The 17,756-nt window shown below is 46.5% G+C and overlaps 8 protein-coding genes across 8 annotated transcripts; 3 read left to right on the forward strand and 5 right to left on the reverse strand.

Moving 5' to 3' along the window:
• Positions 1-99: 99 nt before the first annotated feature.
• TREMEDRAFT_41251 (uncharacterized protein) lies at positions 100-1,693 on the forward strand. Its single transcript, XM_007008205.1, has 7 exons — positions 100-133; positions 248-315; positions 511-566; positions 750-818; positions 1,082-1,218; positions 1,423-1,433; positions 1,479-1,693. The coding sequence occupies exons 2-7, from the start codon at positions 279-281 to the stop codon at positions 1,535-1,537; spliced, it is 369 nt and encodes a 122-aa protein (XP_007008267.1). The 5' UTR covers positions 100-133; positions 248-278; the 3' UTR covers positions 1,538-1,693.
• Positions 1,694-1,781: 88 nt separating this feature from the next.
• TREMEDRAFT_74928 (uncharacterized protein) lies at positions 1,782-3,682 on the reverse strand (the record flags this gene model as incomplete). The annotated part of the gene is made up of 5 exons (XM_007008284.1): positions 1,782-2,029; positions 2,082-2,194; positions 2,483-2,915; positions 3,199-3,300; positions 3,524-3,682. The coding sequence occupies 5 exons, from the start codon at positions 3,680-3,682 to the stop codon at positions 1,880-1,882; spliced, it is 957 nt and encodes a 318-aa protein (XP_007008346.1). The 3' UTR covers positions 1,782-1,879.
• A 537-nt stretch (positions 3,683-4,219) lies between these two features.
• On the forward strand, positions 4,220-6,301 carry TREMEDRAFT_35894 (uncharacterized protein; the record flags this gene model as incomplete). Its single annotated transcript, XM_007008183.1, has 7 exons — positions 4,220-4,366; positions 4,568-4,756; positions 4,976-5,115; positions 5,304-5,502; positions 5,719-5,757; positions 5,897-6,004; positions 6,176-6,301. 7 exons carry the CDS (start codon positions 4,220-4,222, stop codon positions 6,299-6,301), a joined length of 948 nt encoding a protein of 315 aa, XP_007008245.1.
• A 431-nt stretch (positions 6,302-6,732) lies between these two features.
• On the reverse strand, positions 6,733-8,369 carry TREMEDRAFT_70448 (uncharacterized protein; the record flags this gene model as incomplete). Its single annotated transcript, XM_007008285.1, has 4 exons — positions 6,733-7,278; positions 7,636-7,872; positions 8,064-8,196; positions 8,350-8,369. 4 exons carry the CDS (start codon positions 8,367-8,369, stop codon positions 6,733-6,735), a joined length of 936 nt encoding a protein of 311 aa, XP_007008347.1.
• A 280-nt stretch (positions 8,370-8,649) lies between these two features.
• TREMEDRAFT_66185 (uncharacterized protein) lies at positions 8,650-10,733 on the reverse strand (the record flags this gene model as incomplete). The annotated part of the gene is made up of 7 exons (XM_007008286.1): positions 8,650-8,894; positions 9,013-9,255; positions 9,431-9,685; positions 9,802-9,940; positions 10,202-10,344; positions 10,575-10,656; positions 10,707-10,733. 7 exons carry the CDS (start codon positions 10,731-10,733, stop codon positions 8,650-8,652), a joined length of 1,134 nt encoding a protein of 377 aa, XP_007008348.1.
• Positions 10,734-11,819: 1,086 nt separating this feature from the next.
• TREMEDRAFT_36025 (uncharacterized protein) lies at positions 11,820-13,637 on the reverse strand (the record flags this gene model as incomplete). Its single annotated transcript, XM_007008196.1, has 10 exons — positions 11,820-11,938; positions 11,983-12,138; positions 12,180-12,276; positions 12,324-12,683; positions 12,725-12,765; positions 12,808-12,934; positions 12,976-13,074; positions 13,237-13,312; positions 13,468-13,555; positions 13,598-13,637. 10 exons carry the CDS (start codon positions 13,635-13,637, stop codon positions 11,820-11,822), a joined length of 1,203 nt encoding a protein of 400 aa, XP_007008258.1.
• A 307-nt stretch (positions 13,638-13,944) lies between these two features.
• TREMEDRAFT_19451 (uncharacterized protein) lies at positions 13,945-14,754 on the forward strand (the record flags this gene model as incomplete). The annotated part of the gene is made up of 4 exons (XM_007008166.1): positions 13,945-14,033; positions 14,080-14,102; positions 14,313-14,514; positions 14,727-14,754. Coding segments are annotated over 4 exons (342 nt in total), but the record flags the coding sequence as incomplete, so codon positions are not given.
• Positions 14,755-15,519: 765 nt separating this feature from the next.
• TREMEDRAFT_57929 (uncharacterized protein) lies at positions 15,520-17,484 on the reverse strand. Its single transcript, XM_007008233.1, has 5 exons — positions 17,224-17,484; positions 16,982-17,067; positions 16,530-16,915; positions 16,264-16,391; positions 15,520-16,220 (listed from the first exon to the last, which is right to left on the reverse strand). The coding sequence occupies exons 1-5, from the start codon at positions 17,294-17,296 to the stop codon at positions 15,661-15,663; spliced, it is 1,233 nt and encodes a 410-aa protein (XP_007008295.1). The 5' UTR covers positions 17,297-17,484; the 3' UTR covers positions 15,520-15,660.
• Positions 17,485-17,756: the final 272 nt, after the last annotated feature.

Below are 17,756 nucleotides of genomic sequence, written 5' to 3' on the forward strand. Positions count from 1 at the left end.
AATCTCCCGATCGGGTAATTCCCCCTTCACCAACGCGTTTACAAGTTGCCACCCCCTCAACTCTCTTCTATCATCCATCTCTTTCTCTCTCTTTCCATCTCTTTCTCCCTCTTCCCCTCAGTCTGCCACATATGTAAGTTATCTCTCTTCTCACTCATTTGTACTGGACAGAAGAAGATGGGGGAGATGAGAATATATATGACTGCCTTTGGGACTTGGAATGTTATAAACTTCCACTGACGCGCAGCTGACTCTCCACTCAACAACTGTCGTCCAACATGGTTCGTTCCAAGTTCAAGGATGAACATCCTTATGGTGAGTCTTGCCTCTCTATTCTGATACTCACCCATTCATGGACCTGAGCTGATACCATACTTTCTTCATTCACTTTGACATTATCCATTCGTCTCATAATCGACCTTACATCACCTCTCGCCTTCTTCCGTTTGATTATACACTGCAATCCTTGTGTCCCCCCCTGTTGCGCTGTGAATGAATGATGGGAAACAGACAAACGCAAAGCCGAGGCAGAACGTATTCGTCAGAAATATCCAGATCGTATTCCCGTAAGTCGTCTTTAGCGTTCTCCCATTTCCCTTATCAACCTTTGATACAAAAGTGGGATCAGTGTCGATGAAATTGTCTGACGCTTAATTTTTCTATCCAGTCATGGAATGTGTGGGATTGAACATTCTTGATGGAATGAGTCACGAGGGTATAAAGAGAGAGAATAGATGCTGACGCAATAGGTAATCTGCGAAAAGGCGGAGAAGAGCGATATTCCCACTATTGACAAGAAGAAGTATTTGGTACCTGCTGTGGGTTATTCCCCTCTTCCCGTCTATAATTCTCTTTTCGACATAAACTTTGTACTCCTGGCAATCCATACATGTGCTCTGCGGCAATGATCGACATTTGTCCTGATCACGTGTCCTCCTCATGACATCGATAATCAAATCCGATTGCGCCGATTATCTTTATACCTCCTTGGTCTGTCATACGGTATACACTCAGCCGAGCATTTTCACCCAAGGCTTCGAATGGGTCAGAACTGTCCGTCACGAAGATGACTCATGTACAGGATCTCACCGTCGGCCAGTTCGTCTACGTCATCCGGAAACGAATCAAGCTCGCGCCTGAAAAGGCCATCTTCATCTTTGTGGACGATATCTTGCCGCCAACTGCGGCGTTGATGAGTGCGATCTATGACGAGCACAAGTGGGTTGCCGTTTTGTTTATCATGTCCTCTTACCCAGTTTCGTTCTTTCCAGCAAATACATACGATTCTTCCTCTGATTAATCCTCTATGCTGAGATGACGAGAATTTCATGTTCTCATATGTCCTCAGTCTCTATGTTTCGTGCCTCTATCTATATCTGCATTGAAGAAAACGTGAGATAAAAGAAAATAGCTGACATTCAGGGATGAAGATGGTCAGGAATCTTCTCTGCTGTGTGCGCCCCTTTGCTAACCCCCAGGCTTCCTCTACGTCCTGTACGCTTCGGAGAATACGTTTGGTCAATTTGAGCAAGTCTGATTGTGGACACTTGAGTGTGTGCTAGTTGAGATGGCGGTTCGTGTCAGAGACATACTTCGAGCGAGAGATTAGTACAGGAGGAGGGATAGGGATGGAATCTTCGTTCGTGTAAATATTTGTACTACCTCTCGGCTATGCGAGATCGTCGAACTATTGTTTTCTGTTCTGATTCGGTAAAATCCCTTTGTCCCTTATTGAGGACTTCATGGACGGTACGAGTACTCGTTTTGTCAGACAATGGCAGACGGGCACAATTTCACATGATGCATCTAGACATCCCAAAACAGTATATTCCCCGACCTGCCAAGTTCATCTTAATCGCCTGTTGAAAGCGGAGAGAATCTACTTCTTGGGATGCACCTTTTTCCAATGATCCGCAACTTCTTGACGCTTAGCAAACCATACGCCATCATGTTTTTGAATATGTTCAATGACTTTGATGAGATAAGCTAGACGACCAGGACGAGCGATGAGTCTTGGATGAAGTGCGATCTGTGAGAAATGTCATCAGTTCATGATTCGAAAAGAGAAGGGGGAATCTCACGGTCATCATTTTTGGAGAACCTTCGATACCTTCAGAGTAAAGAGCGTCAAAAGCGCCTACTACATGGTCGTAGAAATCTACACCGGATGAGAAACCGGGAGATGATACGAATTCTAATCGTCAGTCAGTTGATTGATTCACCCCACACTTTCTTTCCTTCTTGCCATCATTTATTCTCACCACTTGATCAACCCACCCGATGAAATTTGACCCCTCAAGATGGAATCAACAATTCAAGTAAATTTTATCATCCTCTACAACACATCGTCTTAAATGATGAAAGATAAAGATACTGATTGATAGGCCTAAGGTGGAGGTGGAATTATATGAAGAAATGGAGGAACAAAAGAAGATATCCATACGCTGAAGGATAAGGGGGAAAGAAATGAGAATGAACCCACTCTGATCATTACAATCCAAACTCATTGGAACGTACAAAAGTCCACTAGGACCCCAATAAGGTAAATCATCACCATAAAAACAATTACTATAACTTAATTCTTCTCCAGTTTCCTCTTTAAAAGCTTTCCTAACTATATCTTCTGTTAAATGTGTAGGTCTTGCCATATAATAACTTTTAACAATCGTTCCTTTCCCAGCTTCTTTGATAGCAGTGATGGATTTACGAATATGTTCATCTTCGGTTTTTGGATCTTCACCGAAATAATCAATGAAACGATAACCTTCTGTGATGATTTCGTAATGACGTGATTCTGATTCTGTCACGAAAGGTTTGAAAACTTCTGCTGCTCGACCGCAGATTGATACGGTTGCGGGGAGAGAATAACGATCGAAAACGTCTAAGAGGTTCCAAAATGCACGACAGGTTTCGTACTGGTTGTTAGATTTCCGTCGGTGAGTATGAACATGCAATTTGGGTTGCGATATAGGCGGGAGGTAAGAAGTGTGGAAGAAGGTAAGAGAGAGAGGTGGAGGAGAAGGGTAAGAGGGGGAAGTGGGATAAAATACACGGGAAGAAAGTGTCAACGATTGGGTTGGAGGGGATAGGGTGAGATGATGCCTGGGGATGGAACTCGACAGAGAGCCGGATATCCGAGTTGGAAAAGAGAAGCGATTAAGGGGGTGTGGGGAGGGGGGGTTTGATAACCCCACTCACCTCGTATACCGTGGAAGCAGATACACCACCACGATGAGGAAGACTTCCGTAACCTGAGAAATTGTTCTCGGTCAGCCATGCTTCGGGATAAGGATCACCGTTCTTATCGTTAGCACTGTAGAACTTTTTTTCTCTCACACTTCATTTACCCAAAAGGAATTGGGCCATGGGCCAACCGTTAGACTTGTTAGTGAGAGACCTCGAAAATGACCAGATAACGATTTAGCTCTCAAGTCAAAAATGTGCGAAAGACTTGAGACGCTACGCAAACTCTTGCCCTTCAAAAGTGTATTGGTCGACGAGGGGAGCAACGAGATGAACTCACCACTTGATGCCTTTCAGCACCAGCTTCAGCGTGAATCATAAAAGTCACCGCGATCTTTGCCCCACCAGGCCATTTAGGATCAGGCCATTCTCCTTCATACCCCGCCCAATCCTGAGGGAGCAGTTTCGAAGCGTCTTGTTTCTCGTAAATGAAAGGCATTTCGTCTTTGTCACTTTCCAGTTTTCAACGAAATGATATTAAGAGAGTGAAGATGTTGCAAAGTGAAAGAACCCTCACGCCGGGTTTGGGACATTGTAAGTATGAGAAGGATGAACCGGAGATTGAGGACCGGAGGAGGTGGAGGTTGAATTTGATAAGAACGGAAGTTGAATTCCGGATTGGTGCCTTGATTAATCAGCCAATCGATAACGATTTCCTCTCTTCACCCCTCTGACAGAAATCGCTCTCCACAACACACTTAGGGTTCTCGGAGTCCTTAAAGCTATGGGGGGCCCTCTAAAATGATATTCCACTTCGGCGCCGACTTCCGTGATTCCGTCATTGGTGAAAGAAAGGCATGTTGAGATATTCGGAATGACCTATCTCCTCCACTTTCCACTAATCTTCGTGCACTGCGAACGATTCACTTGACATCTTGCTCTTTTCTCCAATACAACGGTGAAAAGTGAGAAGAATCAATAGTAAATAGAAGACCCAAAGTAGTGTTCAGCAAGATCTGTGAAAAACATATCCGACATGTCTGAAGAACTTAACCCTATCACACCCTTTGACCGTACACCCAAACGTTTGGCGGGTTATGGGAAAGAACATCCTTCTGGTAAATGGCCAGGTGGAGCTAAAGTCGCCGTTTCTTTCTGTCTGAATTATGAAGAAGGTGGTGAAGTGAGTTTTCACCTCTCATCCTCACCTGACCCTAACTTCACATCGCATTCTCCCTCTCACCTCTATGACCAAGTCAGTCTTCGCTGTTCAAAAGATCGCATTTTGACTCAACGTCATGACTTGAGTCGGCTTGGGGCGGCGAAATAAATTGGAGAATGTGTTGAACTGGATTATTGAGTAAAATAGTCAGCTGACTTCCAGTACTCCATTCGTAATGGCGACGCATGGCATCAACGTCAATTTCAAGAATACGAAAACGGCGTCACTGAATCAGTTCCCAAAGTCGGTGTTGTGGATCCCGCCGTCGAAAGTCAATACTCTTATGGGTCCCGTGCAGGTGTTTGGAGAATCTTCAAAGCTTTCAAAGATAGGGGTATGGTTTTGTGTCTTGTGCGTGATTTCTACTACTCGTCCGCCCTCCCCTGTCGTATCTCGTGTATGTATCTCATCTTCCAAGTCGCGCAGACTTGAGAGACGCTTTGGTCGTTTCATCGAGATCAGATTACATGTCATACCTTGTGATACTCTCAGCGATAGAGGTATGTCTTAGGAAGAGATTCTCAAGGCTTTGATGTTGAGAGGATAGTGAAAAGAGTGCTGATCCCCCAGTATGGCGTAGCTTCCGCTCTCGCTCAAAGCCCTAATGTTACGAAGAAAGCACTCGAGTATGGTTTCGAATGTGGTTCTCACGGTGGTAGATGGATTCAACATGCTACTATTCCCGCAGAGGAAGAATCCGCCCAAATTGCGTGAGTTATACAGATTTTCCCCCTAATTGCAGATTCCTCTCCTCAGATGACCTCATACCTGTACCCATCAAAGTCTACATCCTACTCCTCGCAAAGTAGCAGTGAATATTACTTTTTTCACCTAGGTGTACCATATTGATCGATTATCATACTTTTGGCAACGAATGATGTGAAATCTGACACCCCAGTGAAGGTCTCAAAGTCTGGATGTCTCAAGGTCCCGCACCAGTCGGATGGTTCTACGGTAGACCTTCTGCCGAATCGTCTTACCTCGTCTTGGAGGAATACAAAAAGCTCGGTCTTCCACCTATCAAATGGTGGTCTGATTTGTATTCTGATGATGTACCTCATTGGCGTCCTCGACCAGGTGGTAAAAAAGATGAAGGGGTGAGTGAAGCTTCGCAAGCTTTTCTTCATCTCCTTTCCCCACTTATTCATATCTCATAATCCGTCCCATACCTCTTTGCCTAATCTACCACATTTGATTCGTCTGATTCTCTTCATCCTTTACCCTGATATTTTATGGAATCATCAGATGTTTACAATGGAGGAAGATTGGCAGATGAGTCGTATCATGAGTAAAAGGAGGAAATTGACGAAAAGATGCTCTGCTTGCCGTACTCCTATGATAACAACGATTACGTGACTTTCTTTTTTGAATCCATCCTAAATCATTTGCGATCTTATGTGACATGTACACCAAAGTACAGTTAGTCATGCTCAACCGCTATTTGATGAGGAAGCTATACAGGTACCCTATAGACTCAGCACTGACGGAGAGAAATTCTCCCGACCTAACGGATGGCGTTCCCCTAAAGTCTACGGCGACCATTTGATCGCTGCTTTCGACGAACTTTGGGAAGAGGCCGAGCGGACCGGAACCGACAAAGTGAGTTGAAGTTTTTTCCTTCTCATATCTGACCATTCCCCAATCATCTTGGATCGCGTAAGAGAAAACATGGCGAAATGCAAGTATACTGAAAGTTGGGAGAAGGGTGTAAAGATGAGGAGATGATCTGAATATGGATATGGGGAAAATGGGAAAAATACTAATTCACAGATGATGACTATCGGTCTTCATTGTCGTGTTATCGGTAAACCAGCACGTATTGGTGCCCTTACTCGTTTCCTTGACCATCTCAAAGCTAAAGGAGCTTGGGTAACTACTCGTGAAGCTATCGCGTGAGTGTTTTTTCCATCTTGGTCGCCTCGTGATATATTTTGCTCGTCTTGCCTGGAGTGTCATACAACTCACGGGGTTCTTCACATCTTTACACAGCTATTCCATGTGACAATGAACCTTGGACGTACTGTGCATCACGGGATATCTACCACAGGGATCAGGCTAACATGCAGCGATCACTGGACGAGTCTTTATCCTTATGACCCAGAAGCTGCTTGGTAGATTAGATTATTATCGGAATTGTGGAATATCTTGGGTATGATAGATGAATTTGAATTATCTTGGGTTTCGGTCCAATTCTGTCAACTGACGAAAGTGCATAATTACTTTCTGATCCCCAAATGCACTGTACGCTCATAAGCTTGATTCGGCAGTGAAGAAAAGAAATCCTTGCATCAAACATGTACCCACAAATATGATCTTTTAAACATCTATCACCCTCGAGATTTCTTCAACCCCTTCATCTTCCTAGATTGTAACTTTGACAGATCCTGTTTGTCCAAATGTATTCTTCCAACTTTATCCCCCATTTCATCAGTCTCTATATTCTTCCTCTTCTTACCCAAACCACTCTCGACATCTTTCTTATCTATCTTAGGACGTTTCAAAGCCATTTTCATCATTTCATCCTCGGCTTCTTTGGTTCTTCGAATTGTAAAGTCGATAGAAGGTCCCATTTCAGTCAATTGCATTTCAGGGATTTTTGTTCCTGATGACGATAGTTTGATCGTGTATACTCTGAAATGAATCAAAGCAGGGTTTTGTGACGCTGCTTCAGAGGTGGTAGTGGTAGAAGAGGGAAGAGGAGAGGCTGTGATTGAGATGACATGTTCTATAGATGTTAAGGGGAGTTCGGATAGGGAATGACCGTTGTAGATATCTAAGAAGAAGGATTTAAGAAGTTGATATGAGGGATGAGTATCGAAAAGATCGGAATGGAAGACTATAAGTGGTCTGGCTCCAAGAGAACTTTTAACGCTCTATTGAAGTTAGCAAAACTTTCCGCTTTACACGAGTTTTAAAAGAATAATAGAAACGTAGAGATTTGGGGACCGGGCACTGATATTGAATGACAGCAAGCAACGAAGGGTATTTCCGTTTCGAGTGATATAGAAGATTTGGGCAGTGATCCACTGCTGTAAAAACGTGTGGAAACTAATCCACAAAAAAGCAGCACGGATGAGATATGTAAAAATGGTATATTCGGGTGAGACTGGTTATACTTAAGCCTGTAAAAAAGAGTGCGTGTTCACTTGTGTGTTAAGTGACAGGCAATGTAGAGGGAAGGGGAGGACAAGAAGAGAACCCAAGAAGACAAAGAAATCCCCAACACCCACTGGAACATCCGACATCGCTCTGAACCCTTCCACACCCAATTCCAACATATCCAAAACCCTCCCATCGAACATCCTAGTCAAAACTAAATCATGTGGTCTTTTCTTACTGTGTAAACCTGTGATAAGGAGACTTGCATCGTTTTTCCTTGCGAAGAATTCCAAAGAGGAGGTATCGTCGAATGGATGAACGTCATTCTTATGAGAAAAATTGATAGCCAGAGGTCTTTTGAGTGCGTACTGTGGGGTCAGTCAAGCGAGGAAGAAATCGCCGAGCAGATATGTGTCAGAGAGGGAGGAGTTGGTAGATATCTACGGATTGAGAAAGAATCGCGTGAGAAGGGAGAAAGAATGGTAACAAGTGGAGTAGGGAAGAAGGAACGTGAGAAGAGGGAAAGGATAAGAAAAGGGAAAGAAAGGATTTAACATACCAAATCTTTCATACAATCTCTCACTCTCTGACTAGTATTTTGACCTCTGACGAATATGGCAGTCTTCTCATTTTCTATCAATTGAGGTTCTCTTTTTTCCAAAGCACGTTTCACACGAGCGTTCTTTGGTTTACTAAGTATCAGCTCGATCTCACTGTCTCTGGTTCATGACTCTTTCAGCGGCTCTGGACTGGCCGGAGACTACCTCAATAGCGATGAGAGGGGGGACAATACACATTTAGACAGGGTAGGCACGGCCATTAAAAGGTTCCGAGGAAAGACTTACACTGTTCTAAGCATCGACATGGTAAAAAGTCTTCGTAGTTAGGTAAAAAGAAGAAAGTTCAGCGATCAACGAGAAGTTGTTCGAAGGAAATTTCAAGTCACGTGATTTCACAAGTCTCGTCAGAATATTTCATCGCACATTTTATAACCAAGTGCAAGCATGCAACCATTGACAAGGTAACGAGAACACTGATAAACCCTGCATAAGAGCGTAAAGCAAAGACAACCATACAACAGATTCCCCAAGAGATGGTCTAAAAACAAAGAAAAACATCACCATGCCCCAAACCTCTCTTTGTGATCATTCATCATCCCCCACTTCCCCATTAGGACTTATCCTCACTTTCAAACTCTCCCACAATCCCTGTGCCTGGTCGCGGGGAGCAACAAATTCACTAGCAAAGAATCCCAACCGTTGTTTGAATGTAGGATCTTCGTACTCTAGTCCTTCGGGTGTGTAGAGGAGCATTTTGATCCACGGATTGTCACCCTTACCTACGAGAGAAGGATCGGGTTCGTTATATGCTCGAAGTTTGAAATTGAGACCTGGGAGTCAGATGTAGTCACATCATGATGACACAGGAGTGCCAGTAGGATCGAAAAAAATACCAGCAAGGAGGCGATAACGACGAAAAGTGAACAGGATACAGAAAGAAAGACATACTTCTCCCCTCGACAGTCTGCACGCAAATGAATGTCACCTCTTTTCCCGCTTTTCCAGTCTTGATCTTGACATTCGTAATATTGAGATCTGTTAAGTCTTCGTATAGCTTCAAACTTTGAGCGTCTTTGTCGGCTTCCTCCGGTGTTGTGGATACGGAAGCTGCCAGAGGATTCCGATTGGAAGATGCCTGGAGAGAGCGAGAGTGAGCCACTTCAGCTTTGTAGTCACGTTCGAGCTGTGAGACTGAGAGTTAGCTCAACCTCAAATTATTGCTGATACATCAATCTGTTCAATCTCAGTACAGAGATATTCGAAAGGACTGGTTTTGAATGTATCCGTGGGCTACCTCTCATGAACGGATAGAAGGTACGAGTCACTGTGTGGCCTTCGGAAGAGGAGAAGCAGATAGAAGACATACTCCTGCTTTCACGTTCTTTCACATTCGCTTGAGTCTTCGCCAGCTCATCCTTTAACGACAATATCTCCTTTTCTCGTCTTTCCAACCTTTCCTTATCTTTATTACTTGATCCCTCTTTGGAAGCAGCAGCCTCGAACACCCCTCCAGCTGATGGAAGACCAGCGGGCACGGAGGCCAAAGCTTTTTCCAAAGACGCAATCTTTTCTTGCAATTTTTCATTATGTACCGTGAGACTCGAGATGACGTCTGTTTGGGCTATTAGATCAGTCGCGATCCCCACGTATTAACCTTCTCCTTTGAGATGTAGAACAACGGTCTTCTGTGTATAGGGACATCTAAGTAGGTACAAAGTAAATGCGGGGATAGCTCACCTCTGGCATGTTGTTCCGCTTTAGACCGAAATTTGTCAAAAAGAGCTTCAGCTTCCGTATTTCGTAAATTGCTCAGTTCCTCGAACTGCGTAGCGAATGTATCTCGTTGTGAGCGTATTCGATCTCTTTCCGCTGTCATCTTTGAGTGTCAGCACTTCTCATGCCCCTGTGTATGACTCATCGGGGCACCCAGCCTCCATACTAGATCTGGGAAACCGGTAGCATATCAGACAAGATCACCCTGACGAGTTTCGTGGAAATTTAAAATGTGGATTGATGGAAAACAAAAAGCCAGCGTATTCCACGCATTTGAGATATCTCGCGGAATGGGGGTGATCTTGATACTATTGTACCACAATTGACAAGGGGATGAAGGTAATGAGCAGATTGAAAAACCCACAGCCATAAACTTCCTCTGTAATTCTCCCGAACTCTTTTCATCCACTCCATCTTCCGACTTTCCCTTAACTTTCCCAATCTTGGATCCTGTAATGCCTCCTTGACTGCTGGGTGGTCTTTTGCCAGGACCATCTTCGTCTACATCTACTCATCAGCTCTTCTCTCCCTGCAACGGAGATCACGCTCTTAAGACCACCATTTATGGCTGTTACTTATGAGGTCTTCTCTGAGCATTGAATTTGCTTTACGAGATAAGATCGTCTATTCACGTGGGAAGGGGATAGAGGCAAGTCCATAAGTCTATACGAAAGAATGGGGAGGACTGGACCTAAAGTTGACAAGTGGGATCATAGTAGGAGAAAACGGAGACTCACTTGACCCTTCATCGTCATCCATACCCTCGTCCCTACCCTTGATCACCCTGGACTTTGTCAAGGGCGCGTTCTCTTTTCCCGACTGACATCAGCCAATCTCAACAGATGGTACTGAGGTGAGAGGGCACTCACCTTCTTTGTTGCTTTTGGAGCTGGCATCCTCCTCGTTATCTTACCTCTGGGTATGATCCGCTACGTGTGATCCGCCTGGTCCGATGTGAACTACGAAGGTCGTCCCTATTGTGTGAGAGGAAGATTTGCTTGGATGCCAACGCCTCTGTAGACAGAAGAGAAGTTGAACTTGGTCGCGGGAGAAAAGTCAGACGCGTGTTTGTTAAGTGGGGGGATTGATTTGGCAGAGTCCACCGTCAGTTGTTGTGCTCAGTGACTGACTATATAGCATGAAGAACGAAGCAGAGTGCACGCAAGATAGCTACTTGAGATTCATTCAGACCTCTGATGAGTTCCGAGGGTCACTACGAGGTCTATTGAATCACACTCATCGTTCACACACATCACCCAAATCATTCCCATCCTCATGATCCATGCACGCTCAATCTGTTCACCTGTCCCGCCACATTGTCACACTGCCCGCGTAGACGCCACCCTTTCGTGGAGATCCATAGGCGATGCACATACTGTCCAGCCGCAACGGCAGGATACGGTTGTTGTCCCTGTCCCTGTCCTTGCACTCCTTGAACGGGTGGTATAGGCATTTGACCTTGCCCTTGAGCTTGCGCCTCTGCTTGTTGACGATAGAACGCTTCCCAAGCCGATGCATGTTCGTCAGAAGTCGCTCCTATTCCCGCTGCGCCAGGTTCGGTACTTTGTCTCCCTCTCATGTCCACGCTATGGGGTGGTAGGTCCGGAGCGCCGGTGGGAGCACGTTGTAAGCCGACTTGAGAGAGAGGACGATGAGCGTAATACTGCCCTGGCACCGCTTCACCGGTTTGAGCAGGCATGGGAGGTGCCATAGGGTGTGGATTGGGGAATGACGCCTGCGTCTGGCTTTGTGCTGGAGGTTGAGGCTGGGTCTGGTAGTCATGAGGACCGTACTCGGAAGATTGTGGTGGATAAGTTTGAGCAGGGATTTGCTGGTCCGGGGCGTAAGGCTGAGGTGGATATTGTTGAGGAGGGTATTGCTGAGGCGCCGACTGCGGAGGAAAAGGTTGAGAAGGTGGCGCTTGGTATTGCTGCTGCGAGGCTTGGGTGTCGTACTGGGGACCATAGGGATATTCTGAATAGTCAGAGGAAGAAGTCTGTAAAACTGGAACACATACGAGGAGCCACCATGGGAGGACCACGAAGCTCTTCATATTGCCTCATGGCTCGTAGAAAGTTGGCGTTCATATGTTCCAACTCCGCTTTCTGTCAGCCTTGCGAGTCTAGTGAATGAAACTATACACACCTTTCTGGTCTGAGTATTTCTTGATGAGAGCGTTGATCTGCCCTTGCAGAGCTACACTAGCCTGATACATCTCTTCAATCTCGGGCCGATCATCCAGACGATCTCCGCGTGAAGTGTCCACACTTTTCAAAGTCTTGAGCAGTTGGTCGACCAGACCTTTCTTGTCAGCTTAGACAATTGGGCATAAGGCAGCTTACCGAGAGAAGCAAAAACCCTGGCCTCCTCTTGCGCCTCTTCCTGCAGCTCGCGCGGTGAGGGTTCTGGGATAGCTTCCACATATGTCACCGGGAAGATCTTTGGGGTCAGCTATCACACCAACCTTGTTGAGAAGAGAAGCTGACCCCAATCTTTCCATTGCAAGCTCCACGCCACCATTCCTTGAAACCCCTATCGAGAACCTTGATGATGTCTCCTCGTTCGAAATTGAGTTCGCCGACTTCGGCCGAGGTGAAAGTGTACAACGCCCTGACTCTCGTGGCGGTGTTCAGGTCCAATACGGGCACCAGCTCTGGTGAAGGAATAGTAGGTTGTACTGGAGCTGGTTGTACGGGCTGAGATCGAGTAGGAGGGTACGGTTGAGATGAGGATCCACCGGTGTTGGCGGATGACGATGGGGGGTTGAAACGTCCCCCTTTGTCTTGCTTGGATATCTCTAAGGCTCTTTGGAGCTCTTCCTCCTCCGCTCGCCGACGAAGGTCATCCTAGTGATTAGCTCATATCTCAAAACGAGCTTCCAGCTCACTGTGTTCTCTGGGACAGGCTCAACATCGTCAAATTGCATATCTAAAAGTCAACAATATACCGAGAGAAGGGCGGTGAGCTCACTTTTGGCTCGTAGCTGATCGTATAATTCTCCCATGAGACCAAGATTGGGATCTCCAGTATCCTCGAATTGCTTAGCCCATGCTTTGATATAAGCCAGGGCTTTCTTCTTGACGAGAGCGTTTGTCGTCTGCGAGGTGAGCTCAGAACGTCAATAATCAATGTGCTCACTCTATCGTTGACAAGACGATCCAGGGCAGATGTCCAATTGCGTGACGATAATTCTTCCAACAACGACTTGCCACAATTCTGCGCCAGGGTGTTGGCCAACTAGATCATGTCAATTATGTCCATTGGTTCCTGTGTCATTCCACGTCCATCGTCAAAGTCTCAAACAGTTTCATCGCCGACAGCCCGATATAGGGCGATACTTTTGCAGACGTGTGGAGTCTCGATCGCATGAGTGAAAGTGTGGTGAGCATGTATACGCACCTCTAGAGCATATAGTTGAACGTTGGGATTCCGATGAGCCAATCTCTTTTGCAATGCCGCCACCGCCTGTCTCGAACTGTTCTATTAGCATCTCGCCGTCTGGCCTTCCTTTCCTCACTCTACAGCCCACCACCCGATTCATCATCTACAGTAGACCTCCTTAACATGCTCGATCACCACACAGCTCATATACTTTTCCATCAAAGACGGCACAAGAGGAATGTCTCTCACCCATTCTGACCCTCACTCAAGACTTTATCACACACTTCAAGATTCAAAGCCCAATCCTCGGACGCGAGATTCTCATCGGTCGCTTTACCTATGGAATCAGCTTTGTCACCCGATCAAATGGGAGACTTACCAACAAGTTCGTCATAAGGGTTTGGAGCTGCTGAGAACATGACTTGTAGTATAGGAATAGTTGTGGGATGAGGAAGGTGAAGTTGGGTGGGAATGGGATGGGATGACGCTCGGTTCGCTGAACGTCGAAGGAGTGTGGCGAGGCGATGCCGGTCACGTGACGTAGGTTTGGGTAAGTTGATGGGCAGAAGAATAGTGAAGGACAACTTTGCAAGTCTTATTGTACAAGAACAGGCTACAACGAGCATGAGGTGGAGTTTGTTCTCTACAGCTCCGATGGAGACTCAAACAATGGTTGAAGATCCATCCAGACAAGCTGGACCTTCAAAGTCGACAACGTCTCCACGGCGGTCGGAAATAATCTTGAAGGATGAAGAAAAATATCAAGCTCTGCAATATCAATCAGTGGATGATGTTCCAGGATGTATGCGACTATTGTGGGTTGTGTCTCATCTTCTTATGTATTATGCGTGCTGATGGCAGGGATGAGTTCTTGATGTGTTATGGTACGTCTCTTCTCCCCTTATTTCACACGTCCTCAGCAAGAGTGCACCACAGACTGAACATGAATGGAATTCTCAGAGCGGAAAAGAGGATTTAGGTGCATAGCTGAGACTGATGATCATATCCATGAATAGTGGGAATAGACTCTGATGAAGGTTGTCGGGGGGTTGGAAATCGACAGAGAAGAGGAAGGATAGGAGATAACATGACAGCTCTCGTACCCCAGATCCGGAACATGTATCGACATGGTGAACTACGAGATTGTTCTCATAAACTACAAGACTTCAAATATTGTCTATCATTACGAGGTGAGACGGAGGATGCTAAGAGACAATTATGGATCAAGAGACGTGCTGCTTGGTGGGCTAGTAGAAGGCTCGAAGGTAGTTCAGAGGATGTATGGGATTTGAGGACGTGAGTGGCTTCTCTTTTGCAATTCTCCATCTAGAGTGTCCCAATGATCCATCTTTTCACTTCTAGCTTTCCATCACAATTATCCGAATAAAGATATGCGGGTGTTTTCGTGCTGCGACGGTAGAGAGTCTTTCTTACTTTGAATCTTATGAGGAATGTGCTCAGGGTGTTTTTGCGGCAAAATGGGACAGGACAGAAAGCTGATCGCGCAGAGAAAAACTGGTCAACTTTCCACCTGTTCACCCCTCAGATGTAGAAGGAGAGACAGCTCCCATCGAATAAATGCATCATCATCCTCATCATCTCTCTCGTTTATCTCTCATGGGCTCTTAGAAGCGGATTCCGCCGGCACACCTGTAAGATCTCAAGGATCTCGCGACGAGAGGACATCCGCCTCAAGCGTCTTTGTTGTCACTGTCAGTAGGCGAGACTAAAGGCTTGTTCTCCTTGTTCTTGTCCTTCTTGCCGCCCTTGCCCTTGTTCGGGGAGGGACTTTCGTCATTACGCGCTGCGTCCTTGGCTTTCTGGCGCTTCTCCTTGGTCGTCTCGCGTACGACACCAGACTGTCTGATCAGCCAAGATTCCTTATATCATCCTGTAGAAAGACATGATGGCCTACTGTGTGAGTGGGGATTGACTTACCTTATCTCTACCCATGATGACAATTGATACGAGTCTCCTAGTTGTGTAAAAGCTTGGTGGCCCGAAGACCGAGTGTTGTGTGGTTGGTCGAGTGACCGTTGAGGGGTTGGGGAAATCATCAGTCCTCACTCGCCTTTTATCCTCACATCTCAATGAACGACCTCTCCTCTGAAGGGGTAAAAGATGCTGTGAGAGGAGTAGAAAGGAACGAGGCGACTTCTAGCATCGTCCATCGTCGTCGGTGATGTGGCATGGGTGGATGAGCCAAGATCGATCAGCCACTAAACATATTGCCGAGACAGCCTTCAATCGAGATGGATCTAGTAAGCGGTGCATCTCATAGCATGTCAATGGAGAGAGTAGCACGTCGAGAAATTCTTGTCATGACGTATGTTCATCCTTTCATCGTCTAACACTGCCACTTTCACACAAGTTGATCATCGCCCCCCTTCGTATTCTGCTTACTTGTCCAATGTGGAAGGCCGGACAGAGACGTACGAACCGTTACACCGACAACCCTGCCATCCTGCCAGATAATCCCTTGCCTACCACAGGCCAAACAACCAGCCTTCCATCTTTCCCTGCCGTGGACACCTTGGCCACATCGCCTGTGCTGCTCCACTCGTATGGCTCGACGAGGGTGATGGAGTTCTGATGCACTGTCAACAACAACCCATCTTGTCCCACTGGGGTCATGCCCGCGCTGGTCGGAGATCCGATAGCTGTTTTGCTCTGACCTCTCGAATCTGCAGCTTTGAATAGCTGGAAGGCTTCGTTGTTGAGTCTGCCCGGACCACCCGAAGATACTCGGGAACCAGTATGCGAAGGCGTAAGGGCTCGAGTGCCAGTGGCGGAGGGGTCGTCGAGCGAGTGAGTGAGGGTCCAGCCGGAAGACGAGCCACTGAATACCAAGGGTTGACAGTCGTGACCTGCAGCGATGATTTGTGCTTCAGAGGTGAAGGTCAGAGACAGCAATGGGAGTGATGGGAGACGGATAGAGATGTGAGCGGTAGGTGGAGTACCGGGTCCAGAAGGGTAAATGATGGAAATGGAGGAATCATGACCTGATTAATAAGCTTCGAATTATGTCTCCAGAGGACCACTGACCGACAAAAGCGAGCACGTCACCGGAGGGAGAAAATGCAACATCATGAACCCAACCACCATTAGGACTGGAGAATTCTCCGCAAATGGTACCGAATGGCAAACGGTCGCCCCAGACAGTGGGCTCAGGTCTGAGAATCAGTACTGCACCTTGCTTATCCCCGTCGCATGAACCTCCACACTTCGTCTTTGAGATCCCGTCTTTCCGTACATTATGAACGGGGTTCGAGCAGCACTGATGAGGTGGTAGATGTCAAAGCTTCACTCACTTCTGGTCCACGCCTTTGATGAACGCCGAGAACACATAAGCCTTGGCATCCGCCGCACCTGCCGCCAGCAAGACGTTGTTGGGATGCCAGTCGATGTTCAAGACAGTCGTACGAAGAGGTTTCTTGATATGTTTGCTTACCCACCAATTGTTCTCCTCATCGAATGAACAAACGGCGATGGTCCGAGCTCCCGATCCGACGGCGAACTTGTCTTCCCTTGGAGACCACTTAACACTGGTAGCGGCTCGATTAATACGTAAAAGAACAAGGGCAGGTTTCCATGCGTCTCCCACTGGAGTCCAGACGTAGGCATTGCGATCTTGAGAACATGTGACGATACGATTGGTCTGTGGCGCCCAGGAGATGGCAGTGATGAGTTTGTCGTGCTACGAGTCAGCTCCACTCAGTCTTCTTGAAGATACTGAAACACGAAGGAGAAATGAAAGACGGACCTCGGCTAAGGTCTGTTTCAGCTCCCATTCATTTCCAACCTTGGTGTAGATCTGTGCCTCGTTACTGTTGGGTGACACAGCTACCTCTGCATAGTCAGAATGGGGAACAAACCTTCGTGGAGCATTAGTAGATACCATGAGAGTGAAGGTAGATCATGAGACCAATGATAGCTGTAGAGACTCGAAGTTAGAGTACGGACGGAATGGAGAGGAGGTGATGACGTGGAGCAGGGGGTACTCACGAGAACGATCAGGACTGAAAGCCACCCCCGTGAGGGGACCCATAGAGAGCTGAAATACCTCTGGAGCTGACATGGTGTGAATACTTGATGGGTACAAGAGGACTCTAGCAGTCTACTCCCGTCGATGATGTCTATAATGGTGGTCGTGATGAGTGCGAGCGTGTCGTACCGCCACCACGAGTCGTATGTAGAACTATAACCCCGAGAAACTCCGTCGCGAGATCCACCTCTGTTCGAATGTGTACGACAAGTACGATTACGATGATAGTGAAGAGTTGCATCGAAGACGACAATCACAAGATCATATGACCAATCCGTATAGCAGTTATGTGGCATTACTACTATTCTCAACGTCTGGTCCTGACAAGTATGTACAGTATGTACCATGTTTCAATTAGTCTACCCCCTCATATCCTGTAGCCTCATCTTTGACCGGTTGTGTCCTTGTGTCATCCTCTCCGGCTGTTCTTTCCAGAAGACGTGTTGGGTGACATGGACAAGTCTGAGTATGTTCCAGGCCCCAGTTCAACAGT

This window comes from Tremella mesenterica (assembly GCF_000271645.1).
Source record: "Tremella mesenterica DSM 1558 unplaced genomic scaffold TREMEscaffold_19, whole genome shotgun sequence".
Taxonomy (NCBI): domain Eukaryota; kingdom Fungi; phylum Basidiomycota; class Tremellomycetes; order Tremellales; family Tremellaceae; genus Tremella; species Tremella mesenterica.